This window comes from Micromys minutus (assembly GCF_963924665.1).
Source record: "Micromys minutus genome assembly, chromosome: 1".
Taxonomy (NCBI): Eukaryota; Metazoa; Chordata; class Mammalia; order Rodentia; family Muridae; genus Micromys; species Micromys minutus.
In genome coordinates, this window is record NC_137969.1 from 258,783,619 (window position 1) to 258,807,135 (window position 23,517).

The 23,517-nt window shown below is 47.9% G+C and overlaps 1 protein-coding gene across 1 annotated transcript in view; it reads left to right on the forward strand.

Moving 5' to 3' along the window:
• Window positions 1–23,517, forward strand: part of PTPRN2 (protein tyrosine phosphatase receptor type N2) — a gene marked incomplete at both ends in the record, with an annotated part of 697,231 nt that overhangs the window by 625,113 nt on the left and 48,601 nt on the right. The window contains one exon of the mRNA XM_080936716.1: window positions 12,003–12,150. Within this exon, the coding sequence (XP_080792842.1) occupies window positions 12,003–12,150 (148 nt within the window). The remainder of the gene's footprint in view (window positions 1–12,002; window positions 12,151–23,517) is intronic.

Sequence of the window (23,517 nt, forward strand, 5' to 3'; positions counted from 1 at the left end):
CCAGGTAAATCCACACAAGTTTGACCTGCTGGAGAGGTGATGTGACCGGCTGGGTTTGAGCTCTGCTGGGTTCTTGGGGAAGTTCATTGTCACCTCATAGTTCGGTTCCCAGGGAAGATGGTGGGTGCCACTCTATGATGTGTCCATGTGATGCTTCCCCAAATCTGCTACTGCCTTCATCCCAATCTGAATATATCTTACTGGCTGGAGCCCCTCTGCCTCCTGTGTATGAATGTTTCATAAAATAGTCTATGTCCTCTGGCAGCATTTTAGAGATAATTTAATGACTGGAACCCAGGTGGGTACAGGGGCAGCGCAGCATCCCCACAGTCCAAGAAGAGTCCGTCCATTTGCCAGGGCGTGCCTGTCAGGGCACGCTGTGCATTGTGGGGCCTGTTAGAGCTAAGCTCTATGTGAAGCTCTTCAAGAATCGCCTTGTCTGTAGAAAGGCCTATCCAGTGTTCTTCCAAGTACATTCCAAGCCCTTGATCCAGTCACTGGCTGTTAATGTCCAAACACTGGCCTATGTAACGAAAGCCTGAAAAATTCTAGAAACGTCATTGTCACTGATGAATTTTCTTTTTAATTTTTATATATTTTCCCCTCAGACTTTGACCTCATTTCACCGAGGCCTTGGTAGATCAAATATAAGAACTGTTTCTTTCTGGGTTAGAGTTTAAACAGGTGAAATTTGAGGAAACAAGGAAGGTAAGGCAGCACAGAATGGGTTAAGTGGACTGAGGTCCTCTAGTGCCTTCTGCACCAGGGCTCACAGCACACCTGCCTCTCTCTGCCCTTCTCCGGCCTGTGCAGTGGGATCCGGGAAGCAGCAGGGATCCCAGCTTATGTAATCAGCCTGCCCTGTGCACAGCGACCTTTCAGAAGCTCTGTCATCCGATGCCTCTTTTACTGCAGATGCAATGGCTTCCCCCTAGTTCTTAAAATAAACTTCTGGCTCCTTGCCACAGCCAAGCTTCTGAATGACCAGGCTGGCAGCTCCACTCTGCCTCTCTTCCTTCTGGTTGTCTCCTCTCTGGAACGTTGTTCCAAACCCTTTCTTACTTCGGACTAGGAGATTTGCGGCTGCCCCCTTCCCCTGCCTTACATTTCTAGATCCTTCCTATTTAACCCAGAGCTATTCCAAGACCATAAACTCCCGTGTGCCTATCCCAACTGAACCCTCACACCTTTCAGTTTGTATCTTTGTCCCTTGGTCATCACGAGAGACTTCATCTTGTTAATTATCTTTATCTGTGTCCCGGGACTCTCCACTAAGGAAATCTACCCCTCAGATCTGAGCTTTCACAAGCTGAGGGTTGGGCCCCAGAATCTTCAGTACTCAAACTCATAGGAAGTGCTCATCAAACAGGCTGGATAAGAATGACTGACAGCCAATAGGAGGACGGAGGCAGGCTGGATAAATGACTGACAGCCAATAGGAGGGCAGAGGCAGGCTGAATAAGTGACTGACAGCCAATAGGAGGGCGGAGGCAGGCTGGATAAGTGACTGACAGCCAATAGGTGGGCGGAGGCAGGCTGGATAAGTGACTGACAGTCAATTGGAGGGCGGAGGCAGCCAGAACAACTAGCCTTAACAAGGTGCAGCTCCAGGACTGCAGACCCAGCTTGTCAGGCAAACCGCTTTGCCCTGACTGTAAATATTAATAATTCTGCACTCCAGGAAAAGGTGGCACAATACCCTTAATTACTTTCATTTCTTATTAGTCGTTGTATTTTACCAATATTCATATAACCTTAATTTTTAAAATGTTAAATAAAATAATGAGATTCATAAAGCTGTTCATTCAGAAATCTGAACACCTTGGGGAACAACATGCAGGATTGTCGGTCTCGCCAAAGCAGCACCACGCCCTATTGTGTCCACACTGAGACTCTGTGACCTCTGACCCCATCCTGTGCCGTACCATATATTACAGCACACTAAAACAGCCCAGAATGAAACAGACTCAGCTGTATGAAGGAACAAGCCTGCCCCACCCTTGCTCTCATTCCCTCCCCCGTCTTGAGTAGGCGCTAAGGACAAAGTTAATTAATTCTTTAGGCCTATTAATCAGAACACTTCTGGGGAAGACTGTGTTCATTGACACTTTCAGTCTTGACTTTGGCTTTAACTCTAAGAAACTGTAACTTTGTTTTTCTGTAAGTCTGCCCCATAAAATCCAATGGCAGCTGGAAACCTACCAATTCTCCCTGTGCCTTTGGACACTGGGGAGTATCTTTCAGAGCTCTGCTGATCTCTGTGTGGTAACGAGGGGTGAATCTCAGAGGCAAGTTGCTGGCCTAGCATACACAAAGTCCCCAGCTCCATCCCCTGCATCTCCGGGACAAGCATAAAGAGTCTAGGTCAGCCCCTCGGGCCATCTGGACATCTAGAACTGTTTCATCAGTGGGGCTTATAACTCTGGACTTCGTTCTGGGTTGGAAACATCACAATCGACATTACGGGGTAATGGCAATGTATCGTTAGCAGTTTTACTTTCCAACAGCCTGAGTTCTATGCAGTCAAGGTTCAGCCAGGGTTCCTGTTTCAACCCACCACTCTCCAGAGTTGGCCTTTCATCCTTCACCTCTCGAAGCAAGTGAAATGTGCCTGTTTCAGTTTCCACCTGAAGCAAGGAGCGTGCCCACCTAGAAGCCACTCCCCACAGCACTTGGAAAGAGGCACATGTTTTCCTGCAGCATCATTTGAGGTCTTAGAACAGAAAAGACACGGTGGGTGGGTGAGCCAGGATCTTAGTATTTTGTCCATCCTGCTCTAAATGACAAAGCCAATCCCACCACACCTAAATACATGAAAGGGATTTCTAATAAGACAGACTTTAGCCACGTCCGTGGCTTCAGACAGACTGACACTTCTGCTCCACCCTGTTTTGTCTTCTCTTGCTGACCAAGCTTGTTTTCCCTGCCTTGACCGAGAGTCAGCTGGGGGACTTTCTCTACACAGGCTTCAGCTCTGAGGTATTATTTCTACCGCACTAAGGATTTATGATATTTTTATCCCTACAGTTAGATTGGTTTCGATAAGAGGAAGGAGGTACATTTCTTACCCACTTGAAAAAAAAAAAAGATCACATTGCAAACAGCTTCCACGGGTCCCTGGCCAGAGCTGGCCAGCTTGAGAAACAAATCGTTCAGAACACAAACTTGAAAGTTACCCTAGTTCGTGGTTATCTGTAAAGCCAGCTCTGAGCCCAGTAGGAGGCTTCGTCTGCTCTGCCACGCCCCAGGTCACAAAGATAAGGGAAGCTTGGCATTTCTCTGTGGTTGCCTGGTTCTTAAAAAACGTTCCACGAAAGCAGTCTCTAAGCTGCAGTGGGGAGAAAAACTTCCCCCACACACCGCAAGGGCTTCTAGCCCTCTCATTTCTCTTGATCCCACCCCTTCTTCTCAGAATTTGTATGGAATCTCCAGAGGCTGAATTTCAGAATGGTGTGTCTGTTTTTATTCTCAGCATCCTGGCAAGGACATACCCTCATGCTCTTGGGCCTCCTGGGGTTCTGCATGGTGTAATGGGTGCCTGTTTACACTCTTAAGTGCCTGGCTGGTGGAACCACAGCAGGACAAGTTCCAGTCGAGTTCCACAAGACAACCCATCTCCCGTCAAAGTCAGAGGCAGCACATGGCAGGCAGAACAGGCATCCCAGGAACGCGGGCAGGGAGGGCATCTGTACCCTGATGCCATTGTCCTTGGCTCCCGTTCCAAGCACTTCTCTTCCCCTCTGTCCACGTGATTCTCTCCTTTCCCCATTGCTTTGAATTTCTAATTTTGATTATTTATCATGCCTGCCACATTTTATTAACAGGCAGTATTTAGAAAATGCCATCTGCACATCTGCAGGTCACCAGCAAGCTTTACCTCATCAAACATGTGTCACCCCCTAAGTCTTTATAGTTGTGTCCACCAGGCAAAGGCAAGTAGCCACACCTGCTTTCTGCTATATCTGCGTGTATTCTTGCTGAACTTCAAATGTCTTACTTTTGGAATCCAGACTCTTAACAGGGATGTTTCCCTTTGAAGCATTAATGAAGACAGCTGACAGTGTTTATTTTTTAAAAAAAAGAAAGGTCATCAGTTTCCCCAAATGGCATGGAAGCAGCTTACTCCTTGTTTTCAAAAGCATTGCTCTCACTTGTGACTTTAAAAAAAACCAAACCTCACTGTCTTGTCTGTCATGAGGTAGGAAATGTAAATGGATCGTATTCTTCCACCAAAGGTCTGACTGTGTCATTGGTAAATTAAAGGACATTGCGCCACAATGGGCTCGGAGTAAAAACAGGAGGGGTGGAAAGCAGAGCTTTTCTAGTACTAATTGCTCCAAATCAAGCACTCCAAAGCCCAGCTTTTAAAAAACGGCCATCCCCTGAGGTGGGCCGATGCTTGCCCTTTTTATTTTGCAGCGTCACTGTGCTTTGTGGGGAAGCTTCTACTTGTTCCCAGCATGTGATCCCAGAGGCCGAGTTTAATGCTGGCGTCGACGTTCTTTGTGTGTCTTGACTGGTGAAATAATGCTAGGTGGGTCCTGATGGGCTTATTTCTAAATGCTCTCCTGTCCTTTTGAGTGTCTGTGCTGCAAGGAAGGAGTTTATTATCATCATTCTACTTGATATTAAGAGCAAATCTTTTCTGGGTATCTGCTTCCACGAGGACAAAGAGCCAGTGACAACAGTTTCTGTGACTTCTAATGTCCGGGGCTCAGGCCGATCCCCTAGACCCTGTCCAGTTGCCACACAGGGTGCTTAGGCATGCACCTAAAACCCACACGCCTCTGAAGGACTCCTAGCTACTGCTCCAGCCTTTCACTGCGAGTGATGGAAACTTCCTTGCTGTCTAGTAAAATGCCCCGCTTCCATGTCAAGGTTGGCTTGTAGCCTGCAGTCACATGATACTTAATTGTAAGGAAAACATGTCAAGTGCATCCCCAGGAAGTATGCAGGTGGATGGACGTCCTCTCTCAAAGACTGACCAGAAACCAGTGGTCTTGAAATCTTAGTGGAGATCAAAATTAGGAAGATGTTGACCTAAGTCTTTTTAGACACGCACCCTTCAGATCTCCAAATCTGTCAAGAACATAGCACACAGCTGAAAGATGAAGATGTGCCACCTAGCATTCCCATCCCCTAGAAAGCATGTTCACCATGAAAACCAGCTTCCCTAACTAGCTTCTTGGACAAAAGCTCCAAATTGTAAGCACCAGCTCCTTAAGGTCAGGGTGGGTCATACCTCCAGGGCTGGCTCCATATCAGCCTATCTGCTTCTCCCCTTACCCTGTGCTTTCTCATGCTTCTGTATAGAACTTCCAGCAGAGCACCCAAGGCAGACTTCAGTACACTGGGCGCATTGATTTAAGATGCCTCCAGAAACCAGGGACTTTAGTTCAGTACCCAGTGCTGACTGCATCAGGACATGTTAGCTCCCAGATGAGCTCCTACATTCATGGTGTGCACACAGCAGATGCCTGTGGTGTGCACAGAGAAAGATTCTCCTCATGAGCGTTGAGAATAGCTGTTGTGTGCATACGGTGAAAAGGTCCCTGAAGGAACAATGCCTGCCTGGTGTTTGAAAACAAAGGAGGTTAAGACCCATAGAGTGTTTTTGTTCAACCATAAAGAATAAATAAAATCATGTCATTTGCAGGAGATCAGATGAAACCAGAGACTGTCATGCTAGGCGAAATTAGCCAAACCCAGAAAGAGCCAGCAGGCGTTCTTTCGTACATGGGACCTGGAAGTAGCAGGAACACTCTAGGAAGAGGAAGAGCAGGAGTGGAAACAAGAGAGGGTGGTGGTGGTGTGTTTAAAAAGAGGAGAACGTGTTAGAGAAAAAGACTTTAGATGTAGAAGTGTTTGGCCTTCGCTGCGTCTCCAGATAAAAGGGCTGACCTTCAGTTGGGGTTACAACAGAATACTGGGACAAGAGCCATGGCTTACAGATGTTTTCTGGATTGTGAGAAGGAAGAGGCAGAACAGAGCTTTAGAGTGAGACAGTCTCTGAATAACTTATGTCGCTTTTATTTCCCCCTCAAATTCTCCTATGTTTCAGAGGATTTGGCGGGCACTCATCATCAATGCAACATTTTAACCTGTAGCAGAACTTTACAGGAATCCCAGGCGACCAACTAACACTCTTTCCACAGCAACTGAAGTATCCACTGGGAAAAGGTTGGTTTCACGATGAACGATGGCTGAAAGTGTGGAGAGAAGCAAGCAGGGGGTGGTGCCAGGCACAGGCTTTCTTTAAGTCGACTAGTGTCCATGAGATGGGTAAGTCCTAGATCATAGGAAAAGAAGGACATGGGGTGATGGACAATTCAAGATGGTCATGGGATAATAGAAGGTTACTGACCCATAGGTCATGGGGAAACAATGGCAGAACTCAGAACACAGGACATAAAGGTTTATAATCATAGGATAAGAGGGTTGTAGGAGCTGATCGCAAGTTATAGGATCATAGGACAGTGTCCTACTTAGGGTCACTTTTGCTGTGATGGAATATTATGACCAAAGCAGCTTGGGATGGAAAGTGTTTATTTCAGCTTACACTTTCAAATAATAGCCCATCTTCTAGGGAAGTTAGGACAGGAATTCAGACACGGCAGGCAACCAGACGCAGAAGCAGATGCAGAAGCCATGGAGGAGGAGGCTTACTGGCTTGTCCCACGAGGCTTGATTAGCCTGCTCTCTTATAGAACCCAGGCCTACCAGACCAAGGACGGCACCACCCAAAATAAGCTGGATCATCCCTATCAATCACTAATTAAGAAAATGTCTTATGGCCTGATCTTATGGAGGCTTCTCCTCAGTTGAGACTTCCTCCTCTGATGACATAAAAGTAGCCAGTAGAGACAGTAAAGGGAGGGATGGGCAGGGGGTGATGACAGCTCTCAGTCAGTATGGAGAATGCGGAGCTGCTTTCGAGCTGGGCCTCCATCTCAGGATGGATTTGTTACAGCAGATGCACAGAAACAAATCACAGGGCAGACAGTAGGAGCTGCAGTCAGGTGGGGTGTAAATCGACAAGCCAGCGAAGGGGAGGTTGATCCACAAACCAAGGCTAGCCCACACTTGCCACTTGATGGTTTTAAAAATGGATTATACTTTACAAAAAACACCACTAATACATCATATTCACTCTAATTTCTGAAGTGTTAGCCACCTGCAGTCACCTGTGGTCTGAGAAAACCCAATCACTGGTAAATTTTAAATGCATGCGCTTCAGAATGTTATGATGGCGTCTCCAGACTTCCCACCTCCTCCCAGGGAAATCATGCTCTGGTCCAGGATATGTTCTTTGGACATACTGCCCACCAGCTGGTCGTTTTCTTTGTATCAAACCAACTGCCAAGGTACCATGGTGCTGTATTCAAGTAAGCATTATCCTTACTCGAGTTGCTGCCAACCCGAGTGTGTCAAAAAGAATCTCCCACATGTGTCCCTTAAGTGAAAACATAAAATTTCTCAAAGAAAAAAGAAATCAAGGTTAGGGTTACTAAGATCTGAGTTGTTGTTGCTAAGTTGTTGCTGTTACTAAGATCTGAGCTGTTGTTACTAAGTTACTATCCATTTCTTTTTTGTGTTATTTACGTAACCAATGGTACAAATTAAAAAAAAAAATCTTGGGATTAGGAGGATGATTCTGTAGGTAAATTGCTTGTCACACAAGCACAGTGACCCGAGTTTGAATCCAGCAGCCACATAAAAGTTAGCCATGGTGGCATGTGCCAGAGGCAATGTGCCTGGACTCACTGGCCAGCCAGTCTCGCTGCAACAGTGAGCTAGCTCTACATTCAGTGAGGAGAGGCGAAAACGACAGGGCACACACGGTTAAGGAGGACGCTGGGTGAGCATCCCTGAGCCTCCAAACCCACCCACACTCACATGTGAGCATGTATACACACCAAACCCAAAGACTCTGTCACCACCCAGTCCCCACACCTGCACTTCTAGGACAGCCCAGGACACCAGCTACACAACTACATAGGGAAAACTGGTCTTGAACAAAACAAAACAAACAAACAAACAAGTTGTTTAAATGGCCATCGTAAAACACTCGAGGCCAAATACCCACGACAGGATAAGTCTAAATTCAGTTAAATTGCAAGTTCGTTGGCCTGGCAACCAGAAGCTGGCCGATCTACCCTCCTGGCTCTCACCGCTCCTCCTGTAGGAGCGGCCACAGGACAGGATAATTTTCGGTTTTATCTTCATCGATTAAAATGTTTAATTTCACTATGAAGGCTAAGTCTCCCCAGAGACTTGTATCACAAACCACAGAAGAGGAAGAAAGACTTCCCTATGAATCCCTGCAACCAAGAAATCAACTTAAGGAAGAGTTTGTCTTGGCTAATGCTATGAAGTGAGTTTCTCTTTCTCATAGACACACCGAAAGGTATAGCTCCTAGGTGACTTTACAAGTCTAGGTGACAGTGAAGGTGAAAGGTCACAGAGAGGTGTGGCCATCACTTCATTAGTAAGACAATGTTGATCACATAGATACATTCCGGAGAGCAGCACGTGCTGAGAGGGAGTCTTCACTCCCTGCCTCAGACTCATATAAGTGACTCAATTCTTGGGAGGAAAATGACAGGATCAAAGTCTCTACTGCTTCCGTCTGTCCCTCCACCCAAGCTGATGCCCAGGGCTCAGGCTGCATCACACTTAGAAGTTCAATTGAACTTTCTGTGACTCCATGGTGAGGCTGACTGTGCGCGTTAAAGAGCCGCTGAGGTTAATTTGGATAGGGCTCACTGGGTACCTGGGATCAGGGTGACCTGGCCAGGGCCTGTCACAAGATGCATTGTTTTGCCACCAAAAGAGCCTCTGTTCATAATGGGTTTCGGTTTCCTAAAGGAAAGCAGAGGCCAGGCTCTGTCCAGAGCCATCAGTACCTGCTAGTGATACAAAGGAAGCAATGTCGGACTGAGTCTGAACACCTGAGTGGGCTCCTGCTCAGTCCCTACACTGGGGCTGGACTCAGTGACCCTGCCAGATCTCCCCCAACCGGAAGTGTTACACTGTGCTAAGATGTCATCCTGTCTTAAAGAACTGATTCAAAGGACCCTCAAGATGACTTCCAGAGATCTCGCCATGCAAGCCTGATGACCTGAGTTCAATTCCCGGAGCTTACAGAGGAAGGCGAGGACTCCCAAAGGTCATTCTCCAGCCTCCACATATGCACTGTGGAATACTTACACACACCATATGCAAAATGAATAATACATAACGAAAGAAAGTTTTAATTGTGTATGAAAATATACCTTTGGTGTTCCTCGGTGACTATGGCTGGTCACATCTGTATACATTCACCTATATGTGCTCATGCATGGATTGTATGTGTGGTGTATATGCATATGTGGACTTGTGAGTGTGGATTCTGGAGGTCGATGTTGGCTCTCGCTGAGCCTGGAACTTGCCAATTTTACTAGAGTAAGTCTGGCCAGCAAGTCCCCGGGATCTGCCTGTCTCCACATTCTAGGATTAAAGGTTCGCAATGCTGTGTCCTGTTTATGCGGATGCTGGAATCAAACTCAGGCCCTTCATGCTTCCATGACAAGCTCTTTAACAACTGACCCATATCCTCAGACCGTCATCTCTAAGGAAGGTGGTTGTGGTTCTCTCGATCAGTTCCTGAGCTGATCTCTAGATCAGCCATTCTTAGCCTTCCCAATGCTATGGCCCTTTAATATAGGTCCTCGTGTTGTGGTGACCCCCCAACCGTAAAATCATTTCATTGCTAGTTCATGTAATTTTGCTATTGATATGAATTATAACATAAATATCTGATATGTGACTCCCAGAGACGTCATAACCCGCAGATTGAGAACCACTACTCTAGATGGAGTTTTCAGTTTTGCCCAGTTTCACATTTCATGGCTTCTGACTCCATGCTGGGGTGGAGGGGGGGCAGAGGGCCAGAATTGTGTAGAGAAAGTAGACAGATTGATAGAGTAGTCTGTTGAAACTCAAGGTGCAGCCAATGGGGGCCTTCTAAGCAAGCTGCCTCAATATCCCACCACCACTAGGTCCTGCACCTTACAAGTCTGCCCAGAGGATCTCCAATACTCTTAAGAGTTTCTTCTTGGTGCTCACTGGCTTCCAGGGCATTTGGCCATGGGAAGGTGGCACAGCAGGGCACAGCTAACCTCTAGGGGGACCCTGGTATGTGACTGTCAAAGCTTCAGGGAATAGTTGCAGTTGGGTGAGCTTCCTCCATCCCGAGTAATCAAGAAGAGAAGTTCCTGCCTCTGCTTTCTACCTACCTGTCATGTAGAGTAGGTGTTAGGAGTAAGATGACTGAGAAGAGTGCCCTGGCTCTTTCGACACGTGGGTGTCAGTGCATGGAAGGTGTGGAAGAGCAATGGGTAGAAGTAAGAGGAAGGATGTGGACCCGTGGGTGGCTATTGGGAGCTGGCTACTTTGTGCTAAGAGGCTATGTGCCTGCAGGCATACAAGTGTGTTCACATCTTTTTTCTTCTGTAGACATGCTTGAAAACCTATGTCTGTGTGTGGAATTTAGCAGATTAAAACCCCGCAAACTGGGCTAGAGATATAGCTCAGTGGTAGAGCATTTACCTAGTGAGAAAAGGAAAGAAAAGATGAACTGCAGTGCACTCTGGGGGACGGGACCACTGAGCTGCAGTGGACAGCACTCCGGAGGACTGGACCACTACTACATCCTGCAGAAATCACAGGCAGTTGGGATTTGTTCTCCAAGCATCTTTTCACGGAAGTATCCCATTTCCAGAGTGAGTGGGTTGGGAAGCTGTGCAAGCCACACAGCGTCTTCATGTCAGGAGATGGTCAGAGCCCTTTATGTCCTTGGTCACCAGTGGTAATGTATGCTCACTGGCAAGTCCTTGGAAAACTAACCCCCTGGTCTAACCCTGCTTCCCCTGATTTGTGTTTGATTAATGCTGCACACGTTCAAATTTCAGCACAGATCCTAGTAGCTCTGGGCATCAATGGTTAAGCGAAGTTCCAACTCTAAGAAAAAATCATTTCTGTGTAGAGCCCCAGGGGAAAGAGAGGCAGAGGCAGGCCCACTGAGTTCCCTGGCTCTAAACTGATCCATGAGGACACTCTGCCCAAGATGATTGTCTGACAACCATGTTTCCACATGTTTTCACATATGCTGACAGTGCATGTGTCTTCCGTGTGTGTGTGTGTGTGTGTGTGTGTGTGTGTGTGTGTGTGTGTATGAGAGAGTATGTGTGAGTGTGTGAGTGAGTGAGTGTGAGTGTGTTTGTGTGTGAGTATGTGAGAGAGAGAGTATGTGTGTGTGTGATGGGTTGGCAGCACCATCTGAGAGTACTATAGCTCCTCATTAACTAGAAATCTGTGTGCAGTGAGTGACTCCACCCCTATATTGCTCCCCCTGAGCTCCTTGGAAAGTGGAGAGTTCTTCTGATATGGTTCTGGTTCAGTCTCTATACAGAGGCTGTCCAGCAGGACCCTGAATGGGTACAGAGGGACTTGCCATACAAACTGTCAGTAGCAGGGATGTATCCCCTGGGATTCTCAGTAGCTATGCACCACTGTTTTCCTGTAACACCATTTGTCTCTTTGTATCCTTGAGGGGTGCTGTTCTAGGAGAGAGTTTCAAGCATGCACCCCTACTCCTCATGCTCATAAGCTCCCATGGTTCCATGTGGATGTCCCCCTAATCCTGTTCCTCCTGCATCAGCTCTCCTTGCTCCTCAACACAGCCACTATGCTGACCCAGCCCCCGGGCTCCTGTGTCTGTTCTTCCCCTCCCCAGGTAAATATGACACCCCAGGAGCAGACCCCATACCCAGTTGGACATATTTTCTTTGTCCATTTTGCCTGTCTGGGAGTTACCTGTCTTCTCTAGAAGATCGCCCTTGGTCAAGCACACTTCACACCTGGCTCAGTGCTGAAGTTCAGTGCGGGGATAACTGACATACTCCATACTGACCTGGGCCAGTCCTAGATCCCACACTTCTGACTCTGTGTGTCCCTTTCAGGCCTACATGGAAGACCATCTGAAGAACAAGAACCGGCTGGAGAAGGAGTGGGAGGCACTGTGCGCCTATCAAGCAGAGCCCAACAGCTCACTTGTGGCCCAGAGAGAGGAGAATGCACCCAAGAACCGTTCCCTGGCTGTGCTGACCTGTATGTACCTACCCTAGGTGACCTATCAGGGAGAGAGGAGGTGGGGAAACCTGACTGTGGTTTACTCTGCCCACCATCACAGTCTGCAGAGCCCCGAGGTCAACTCTATCTCTGTATGCAAGCCTGAGCCCCCAGACTTGTTGACCCCTACAAGCACCCTATCTACAAACCCAGTCTCCCTCTGGATCCAATGGCAGATCCCAGAGATGCCTGCTGGGAGCACAGGAACCCTCTTGGGGACCACCCCTGTGACTGTTTGCTCTAGCGTAGGAAACCTATGGGATCCTATGGTCTGAGAACATACGGGGTTGTGGGGATGGGCATGGTCATTAACCCAGAGTTTTATATTCCAGCTCAGCTTTAACAGTGGTCACCAGTGTTACTGGTACAATATTACCACAAACATAGATGGCTTCACTCCACCTGAGTGTCACTGTTGTCCAGAAACCACTCCAATACAGAATGACTAAGTTTCCTATAGCATAGTAAAGATATACTAGGGGGGCATGCAAAACACGGAACCCCTGGTATAGGGACCGGGTGTGTATATCTGTATAGTACCTGGCTCTCTTCCACATCACTGGCCATGGGCAGCCACATGACCTAGGGGAAGTCTGAACTTTGACATGTGAGCCAGCTGAAGGAAAGCCTTGGTAGTCAAAATCTTCCCATAATAAATAGGCACTTGATAAACATTGGTTCGTTCAGAGATGATGGATACTTGGGAATAACAACTACTCTTCTACCTCAAGACAAGAGGTATCCGTTCATATAATAGAAGTAATAAAACACATTTCCCTATACCTGTTCTGAGAGCCTGCTGAAGCCATGCTGGTCTCAGGACAGAATAAAATGAACACACACAGAATTAAGATCTGTGCTGAGATGGCAGAAAGCACCCTGTTGTTGACCTCCCCCCAACACACACACACCTGGGGCTTTTCAGCCTGCAGGCTGGGGACATCGAAGGACTCTCAGCTTCTCCTTAGAATAAATGCAGGAATTTGGCCCGAGTTTCATGCTATGTGCTAAAGTCATGCAGACTGCTAAGCCTTCAGAATCCAGGTTACCCACCTACATGTCAACATTTGCCAGAGGGAGGCTGGTAGTTTCCGGGGAGTCCAAACATGCTCCCCTTAGACAACTATGATTAGAAACTTGTAACTTACAGGTTTTATATTTAGAAAAAAAGCAAAATAAGGCGCATCCCACCAACAGCCCGGCTTTGTCAAACACTAGCCATGTCAGAGACTGTTGACAGGCGCTGGGATGGCTGAGCAACAAGCCACTGTCCCTGTGGCGGAGCTGGACTAGATAGGGTAAATGGAGGCCAGGGGACTGGGCCGGAGGTGACAGATGGAGGGAAATGGGATAAAGGCATCTGTCTGTGCTTGCACTTGAAGTCTGTTCCTCAGAACACCTCCTCCCCTAAGAGCCTGGCCCAGGCAAGCAGTTGGCACCACAATGGTAGCCAAGAAGGGGACTAGGGCCCTTGGGCCTCCTTGACAGACAAATGTTCTGTCCACACTAGAATAAGGCAAAGAGAAAAGTGCCTCCAGGCAGTCCAGGAATATGATTGGTACCAACTCCTGGTGCCAACCAATAGGACTCTGCCAGCCAGCTCACAGCTATCACGTGTGTGTGAAAAGAGTGCATCTCTAGGAGGCCAGGGTCATCAGGGGACTCAGTTTCTCCGACTACAAGAACCCCAGCCTCAAGCATTAGAGACAAACCTTTTCACTCTTCAGCCTCTTGGGACTCTTCTAATTTCTGCTCTTCCCTCCCAAGCAGTGCCATCCAGCTGTGGCTCGCTGACCTCTGTCCCAGACTGGGGTAACCTCCCCCGTCCATCCTGCTCTGCTGTTTCTCTAGAGGAATCGGCCCTGCCACAAAGTCAAATTATGCTAAAGAGGGTTCTTCCCTTCTTGCCCTGTTTATAAGCGTGCATGCTGACAGACCACCGCAGGAGCTAGAGTGGCAAGATGAGGATTCGGTTCCCCAGCCCTCTGTACTTCCTGTTGCGGTGTCCTTTGTCGGGTAGGCACAAAACAGAGCTGTTCTTTACTCTGGATGTGTTACGTTGTCTCCTTCCCGTGTTCATCCAGGCCTTCAGGCCCCCAACCTCCAGATTGCCCATGTTCTAGCACAGTAGTCCACGCTCTTGCCTGTCATTCTTCCCAGAAGTCCCTACGCTTGCCATGTGACCCCATGCTTTTGCAAGCTTGGCTCACTCCTCTGCCCTCGAACCCACACACCCTTTCTACCCACGGCCTCATTGCTGGTGTGGTTCGGTCAAAACCCTGACAAGGCAGTCCAGCACCGGGCCAGCGTGGTGGCAAGGGACGTAGGAGAATCACAGGGAGGAAGTCCAGGGTCCCCACAGCCCAGAGTCTCCAATGCCATCAAACTGGCAAAGAAGCTGCAGCCCACACTCCCTAGGCACCAGGCCAGCGTGTGACTATATCTGGTTGAATTCTCTTGGAACTTTAAAGAATCCATAGGCAGTTTTGCGCATAGTTACAAGGAAATTATGCAATACTTTGTTGGTCTGATTTTTAAACTGCCAGTAGGAATGTAATGCTGTTTTGGCATACTATTATAAATAAATGGAAAGAAAATTTTGTATATGAATTATGATGAGAGAGAGATAGAGACAGAGACAGATATTAATTGATTGATTCTGAAGCCATAAGCAACAATACTTACTTGGCACAAAACCACAGAGAACAAAGAGCTGGAAACACAGGTGTGTGTCAAGGTCTAGAACAGAGCTGTCTCCTGTCTCATACTTGCGTAGTATTGAGAACCAACCTCACCTGCTGTCCTAGAGGGTCCCCTGAAAGTCAACACGGAAGCCCTCTGTGCTGGTTGGGACCCACCAGGCGTTCTCTGGGAGAGGTCTGGATGATGGGCCTGTGCCTGTCGTCTAGCTTGTCTAAGACTCACAACCAGCACACAAACAAAGCCGGCCATGCACCGTCTCCACTGCAGGTGGAGGAACTTGCACTAAGATGTCTGGATAACCTGCCCAGGGTAGAAGCCGGCCTTTACCCTTACATACCTGCTTGCAGAACTGACCCATTACAACTTGCATGTTATTTCCCAGGGACCCTCCTTACCATGCTTGGCTTGATACCCTCAAACTGCCCAATACCGTTCTTAAAGCCCCCTGTTGAAATCACTTGGCATTAACCCACAAACTATCTCTGGACTCAGCCACTCCCACTTACCATAGTTCTGGGCCAAATGATGATTCTATTTTAAAATATTAAAGTATAAAAATATATTAGCCCACATTTGAAAGTAAGGGTTTTTTTATACAGGGCTGCAACTCTGTTATTACATCATGACCTGATGACGTCACGTTGCCAATTTCGTCTGGCCTCATTGGCTCACTCAGACTGGTAAAGTCTAGCTAACAAGTGACTTACACGGCAATGCTTTTTCTCTCCCAGTACTGGGGCCTAGACATCACCAACAGAGGGTCAGTGTGACAAGTTCCTGCTGCAGCCACTCCTAGGCTCATAGTGTCCAAACCTATAGTTTCCACCATCTGGAGCACATTCCCACTGCTTAGCCACCGTTGTGAACGTTGTGGCAGTCATGGTCTCCGATTTTGGAAGATGGATATCCAGAATTCACGGTATGAACTCCAAGGAGGTGGCCTAGTTCAGGTCTAGCCTTGATGTCAAAGGTCCTTGATATCCCCCATCACATGCATCAGCCATTTCTTTTACTCTGTCTTAACCAGACCACCATCATGGCTCACAGCCCTACTTCTCTTCCCTACATGCATGCCCCAGTAAAGCAGTGGTCACAGTGACTACCTCCCTTACCATGTGACCGTGAGGCTTCCACACGGGAGGCTTCCACACAGGAGCCTGTCTGAGAGCTATGTAGGCCCATAAGAAGCTCACCTTACTCCCCTCCAACATTACCCTGCCTAAGAGATGTGCCTGGACAGCCCCCCACACAGAGCTACCGGGAGCAGCATGTTCCGTAATTCCTCCCATTCCCATATGTTCTTCCTCTTTACCTTCCTGCCTCCATCCCCCATCACCTTATCCTTGCTGACTCTATAGGGTTAGGCTTGCAAAGATTACAGCTAATGGTGGCCTTTCATCAGGAGCCAGACTAATCCTAATGGAGCCTCAGTCAAGACCACATATGACATCAGACTACACGTGATCATTAGCAGCAGCTCAGGACAGAGAACTTACCCACTGTCTGGTGGCTGAGTACCTGGTGCTTGGTCCTTGTCATCCGGCTCAGGGAGCAAGAGAACAGTCTCCTATACAAGAGGGTATGACCTAGGTCTTCATGAGACAAATGCAAGTAGACTATAGATGGGAAGGGCTCACACCAGGCTGAGCCTGGGAGGCCATACTGGACAACTTGTGACCCACTATGAGGCAGCCAAGGAAGCCAGGCATAGGAGGTGAAGACAGTCAGCTACTGCCAGCTTGAGAGTTTGAAGAAAGCCATCTTAGCTTTCTGGATGTGAGCACTATAATGTCAGGTCACTGAATGCTTTAAAGTTGTGGAAGAGGTCACATCATCACAGGCTAGCTTGCACACTGAAGATGAAGCAGCTCAGGGCATCAAGACCCACCTTGGGGGATGGACCCTCACCACAGGCATCTCTGCCACAACTAGCAGAGAAGGGTGATAAAAATGCACATTTGTGAAAATGCTGTTCTTCCAGTGGAAATGGAGGGAGGGTGGCTAGTGGGACCATTTTCTCGATTGAGAAGCAGCCTCGTCCATCCATAGTCTGGTGTCCCGGAGGGAAGAGCCCCAGTTCATTTCCGTAGACTTTAGACCCTGATGGCATTAGACAGCAGTAAGTTCTGAGTCACAGCTCCTGAGCACACCTTCCGCAGCGCTCTTCTCCTGTTCTGCCCCTGCTCTGTGTCCAGAAAGACACCACCTCCTGGGCTTCAGCAAAGACCACTGCTTCTCTGGTTGTTCTGTTCTCTTGAGACAGGATCTCCCCATGTAACTGTGGCTGGTGAGGCACATGCTGTGTAGACCAGACTACACACTGAACTCACAGAGATCCTCCTCCCTCTGCCTCCCAAGGGTTTGGATGAAAGGCTTGCAGCACCGCTCTTGGCCTAGCCACTGCTTCTGGAACAAATGTGTCCATCACACTTGCCGTTCTGAACCTGGGTGGTAGAGACCATGGCCTCCTTTCTGAGAGCCACCGCAGAAGGTACCCCTCTTTCTGGCTGCGAGATTGCTGGACCTTTCAGTTCTTTCACAGATGCTCATTGCAGGTTAAGTCTCAGGGTTAAGTCGGGTAGTTCTGGCTGTGTGTTCTTCCTGTGCTTTTCTGGAACTATTCTAGTGATCCTAAGCCTCCCAGGGGTCAGAAGACACACCTGTGGGTCCCCACTGAATATCATGGCATCAGTCAAAGATGTCACCTCTACCTTTCTGTCCCCCAAGCAAGCTTGAGTCCTCCAAAGTCATACAATCTGCACACCAATAAGATTACTGTTCTCTGAAAATCATGAAAGTCTGATTTGTCTCTGTGTGTGTGTGTGTATGTGTGTGTGTGTGTGTGTGAGAGAGAGAGAGAGAGAGAGAGAGAGAGAGACAGAGACAGAGAGAGACAGAGAGAGACAGAGATGGGGTACACATTTGTATTTATGTTGATGTGCTCACACACACATACATATGCATGTAGAACACAATGGGCAACTTCAGGCGTGACCCTGAGGGATGGTGGTCACCTCTTTTGAAACAAGGTTCCCTATTGGCCTGGAGCACATCAGTTAACCTAAACTTGCTAGCTGGCAAGCTCCAGGGATCTTCCAGTCTCTGCCTCCCAGTACTTGGATTACAGGATCACACCACCATGCCTGATAGCTTACACTGATAGTGGGATCAAATTCAGGTCCTTATGTACGTAGGCAGGTGCCTTGCCCACTGAGTCGTCCCTGCAGACCTTAAAGGTTTGTTTTCATAGACGCCGACCCACTTCAAGCTTAAGCTCCCAAGAAGTGTGTGTTTCACCAACTGCAGATCTTGTGTCACTGTGCAGGGATGAGTCACATCCCACGTGTGGCAAAGGCCCTTCCAGGAGGACCTCACAGATAGTGTGGTCCTGCCTGACTGGCCTCTGTGTGCTTGTATGAGATGGTTCAGTAGATGTGCAACAAAGTGAAAGTGTTGAAACCCTGGGGAGCTCAAATCACGAGTCCTTCCCACACTGTGCATCTAGGAGAAACCCTAGGGACTCCTCACTCTGACCCCAGAGTTCTGTTCTCAGCTTGTGGAGGGAGTGTTCCTCTACAAGCCCTCTCTGTCTCAAGGCAATGGGGCTACCCCAACTCTGCCGGCCGACCTCACAGAACCCTGCACATTTCTGCAGGGAGGTGCCTATGGCCACCTCAGTGGGAGATATAGAAGCTACAACCTGAAGCAGGTTGAATGACTCCACTGAGAACGTGACAGCCACGGTGAAGGGAGACCAGAGCCAACCCCCATCCACGTCACTACATCACCAGCTCCCAGAAACCCTCAGCTTAGACAGCAGAGCCCGTCAACCTCACAGTTCTGGTGGCTGGAAGTCCAAGGTCCCGGTGTCATCAAAGCTCTCCTCTCCTGCCAAAAGCCATCTTTATGTCCTGTGGTCATCTGTTTCCAACCTCAGTTCACATAGTAGGACCATCTTGGCATGTAGTAGGTCTTTTGAAAATGCTGCCTGTGATAATTAATTCTTGACATCACTTTGACTGGATTTAGAATTATGTTGGAAACCCTTCAAGGGTGTCCATGAAAGGAGAAAGTGGATGGATGCTTCCTGGCTGGGACATTCTGGCTGGAGTCTGGAAGACCAGAATGATGAGACCAATGTGGACAGTGGTACCAGCCAGGACTCCTGTCAAGAACTGGGCTGTTCATGTGTCAGTCAGCTGAAGAACCCAGCTACCATCTGCCCAGGTCACGAAATTGTGAGGCTGAGCTATGAATTACCTTGATTGACAAGGGAATCTCAAGATAGGGCAGCACTCGGGCTGTTGCATGGTTATCGCCCTCTCTGTTTCATCTTTGTAGCTCACTGAGGGGGGGGAGCGGATGGATGAGTGGAGGGGGAGATGGAAAGGGAGAAGGAGAGGTAGGAGAGGGAGACAGACAGACAGACAGACAGACAGAACAGAAAGATGAAGAATAAACGAATAGAGTTTAAAGTTATTGACAAGGTAGCTGAGGAAGCGTTGGATTAGCACCATTAAAGAGAAACCTGGTGCTCTGTATTGGGGTAACAGAAAATGTACCCTGAGAAGACCTCAACCCATGCACATCTCTATTTAGTGAAAATGTAAATTCACCAGGAAAGAAAGCCCGCACTGGGAACACTGGCTGAGGGCTTCTCTGCTCAAAACAACTACCTAGGACATGATCCATGCAAGAGGATGATGGAACTGAGGTCCCCGGAGCAGAACCACAGTACAGGCTAGCATTGTCATCCACATGTGCAGCCAGGAGAGGCGCAAGAACGAAAGGGCCATGAGGCTGAAAACAAGGTTCCTCAGACTATGACGGGTTCAGACTCCACGGAAGGAAGCCTCCAAGGGTCACTGCATGAAACTGGAAGTCTAAGATGTACTATTGAAAAATACCAGAACAGAGGGATATTCACAAAGGAAGGCTGAAGGCACAAAGAGGGGCAACCCAGGAGGCACTGTGTTTGCCATAGGCTGGAGCCGTTGATCTAAAACCAAGGCTGTTGGTGCTCAGGTTATCCCATCGCCAGCCAAAGATGCCCGGCACGGGACTGTACGGGACTGTACTGCGGTGTTGTCTCGGTTGGGTTTCGGTTTTACTTCGATTTGCTCTTTTCTTGCTGTCATCTCAGTCCTCCCTTTGGGGAACAGAAATGTTTGTTCTCTGTTGTTATGTGTTGGAAGTTTGTGGCTTTGATCTTACAGGGGCTTCTAGTTGAAACTGGGTTCTCAGAAGAAACGTCACACTTTAAACTTCTGAAAGGCATTGAGACTATTAGAAAGTGGTGGGGCTTTTGGAGAGGAATAAACTCTATTTTGCAGAGGTGAACAAGAGGCTTCAGAAGACAAGGCTGGAATGCTACAACTCAGAGTATCATATCTGGGTGTTAAGTAAATAAGAGGTTGAGCTGTGAGTCTTTTGTGTTTAGGTCTATGGGTGTCTGCCTACATGTGTATCTATCTGTGCACCATATGCATGTCTGGTGCCCTCAGAGGGCATCAGATCTCCTGGAACTGTTGTTCTTAACCACTGAGCCATCTCACCAGCCACTGCAAGTATTTACACATACACACACACACACACACACACACAGAGAGAGAGAGAGAGAGAGAGAGAGAGAGAGAGAGAGAGAGAGAGAGAGGGAGAGAGAGGTTATCACATACATAAATCCACATACATAAATTTAAAAAATAATTTAACTGTGACTAATAATGAAGATTCACCCCAAATGTGGATGGCACCATCCAGGGCTGGTATCCCCACCCTAATAAAAATAGAAAGAGAGCAGGGCACCTGACTGGTCTTTACTTCCTGTGTATACAATGTAACCAGCTCCCTACCATGATGGGCAGTATTTACCATCAGGTTGTTCCTTAAGTTGTTGCATCTGGTACTCTGTCCTGGCAACAAGAAAAGCAGGTCACATTATTTCTTTCTGTTCCTAGGTATTCAGAGACACCCATCTGGCTTCACAAAGCTTTGGATCAAACACATGTAACAATGTGTTCTTTTGCCTAACTAAAGTAGGTCTTAGTGCAGTCCTTTCTGTATCTTTGCCTTCCCTCATTGGGAACAGGGGCAGCATTACTGTCTGGCTTACTGAGGGCAGTAGGCAATATCTGGTCACATAACTGCTGTTCATCAACTGTCAGTGGACATGTGAAAGTAGGGAAGGAAGCTATGACCATGGAGACTGTGCACTGGGTTGACTATAAGGAGGAGTGAGGAACATGGAGGAGTGCCAGTGAGGCAGGAGGATGACCAACATGGACAAATGAATGGTATGGAGGAATGAGCAGCAGGGAGGGTTGAGACATGAAGGGATGAAGAACAGGGACATAAGGAGCAGGGACATGAGGAGCACATGGAGATTTGGTGGACATGAAGGGACAAGCACATAGAGGGTGCAGGGACAGTGAGATTGAGCACCTTGGAGGACCATAGGAGGATGAGAACAACAGGGAGAGGGACATGGAGAGACAGGAAACTTGGATGACTGGCTACACATTGCTACTTGCTTGGACCACATGAGCGGCAATACCAGGAGCTGCAGGAACCACTTTTCTGAGAGGTCTATTTTAGAAAGTCACACAGCCAAAGATGGCTTCCACGCATTCATCTTCTAAACAGCAAGACTCCATTTCCCATATCCATTAATGATGAAACTTCAGAGCTCTCCACTGTTTCAGGAAGACTGTCTTTCTGGGCTTTCCCCCTTGTAATTCTGGAACTTGTTCCTTATGTTGGCACTTGTGAAAGTCGTTTTCTATTTACTGACAAGACAGTGGTCTTCACACACATCTCGCTAACTTGGTGGACTTCCACTCCATCTGTGGGTCCATCTGCAGCCTTAACTTATTCCTGAGCTCCTCACTGTGTTCTAATAATAGACATCATTTAGCACAACAGTCCTGGAATTAGATATTAAAGACAAGTCCAATCCTCTGAAACACTGGGTAATTCATCCAAACACTCCAGGCTAGCAAATGGCAGAGCTTAGAGTGGAGCTGCTTTCTCCTGAGACTGGCCAGGAACACTGATCTTCCTAGGCCTCCATTTCTTCTATATAAAATAAAAACATAGCTTCATTTAATATGCAGTACAGGTATCCAGGTGAGCAGCAATGACATCTTTAAAAATATGGAATGTTGCATAAATGAAGAATATCGCTGAACAAGGTACTGATATGTGACAGATACTGGGGACAGTCAGAAGATGGTGGCGTGTGGTGGGTTTGACCAACAATATTCTCCATATATGTTTCTTGCCTTCCCTCCCAGATTGTGGATCTTTAGAAGGAAAAAGGAGCTCTGGCAATTATGGAACTAGATGCCGAAAGCAAGATGCTCCTGGCTCCAGAGTTCTCAGACTGAGTTTTGAAACACACACACACACACACACACACACACACACACACACACACACGTAACTGAAATTGCTCAAAGATGCTGTCATTGGCCTGGGTGTCTAGTCACCCGGCCATATGAGTGCTGCCCTGGGGACAGAAAGGAATAACTCCTATAAAGCACAGAGGGGGGTGGACCTGGTGTTTGTTCCTTTCCCTCCACCCCGGCCTCCCTGAAACTTTCGGTTGGCCTGACGTGTGCAGACTGACCTCACAGCCCCTCTTACCCCTAGCATCCTTGTAGTTCAGGAAGCCTGTCTTTGATGCTCATACTGATGTGAGCCTCACGTAACCCTGCTTTAAAAACACCACCAGAAGGAGAAGACCACAGCTTAGGTCGGAGATTTGCTACTGACTTATCATTGTGTGTGTCCTCACTGTGCACGGTGCGCTGGTCCTTTGAGGGTGGCTCCCTGGGTTTACAAACACATAGCCCAAAGTAGACCAATGTTTAAAAAAATAGCCTAAGTTTAAAAGCAAAATATTCAAAATGCAATATAAAACCAAATATACCGCCTGAGAATAGGAGGGCTTGTCCTTTACTTGAGGTTCTTGAGCTGAGGGAAAGAAAATGTTCAGCCTGCCTGCCTTCTGATCCACAGCAGCTCCAGGCATCGGTCCCTGCCATACAGGAAGCAGGCAGAAACCATGACAGATCTCTGCATATTCAGACTGAAGGCTCCTGGTCACCGTCTTTCTCGCCCCAACCCTCCAGAATCAGGGGACTTTTTATGGCTTCTGCTAAGAAAGTCCAGCTGCAGCCACCGGCTGAGCCCAAGGACACCGTTGCCCAGTCTGCTGTTTTGGGTGTTCCTGTGAGAGAAGCCACAGTTGCTCCCCCATCTCCCCAGCCTAACACAGAGTTAGTTCCACTAGGAACATCCGCTGCTGACTGCTTGTGGCACTGGAGCCAGGGAATTGTGAGCTGTGCTCTTTCTTTCCCTGTTCCTTCCCCCACCAGATCCTGCTGTTTATAAATGTTTCTCAGGAGAGAGCCCTGCCCCATTGCCTAAAGGTGGTGTACGGAGAACATTTACAGTAAGTCAGATTTCTAGGTGGCCCCCTGGAACACTCTGGAAGCAAATAGGAACGTGGTTCTCTGTTACAGCATTGCAGAGTCGGCTTAGCAGGCTGCCACAGCAACTTGAAGGTGGTACGCCTCTCTTACTTCTTCCTAGTATGAGTGAAAATGTACGATACTGGATAATTTAAGAATATTTCTTTAA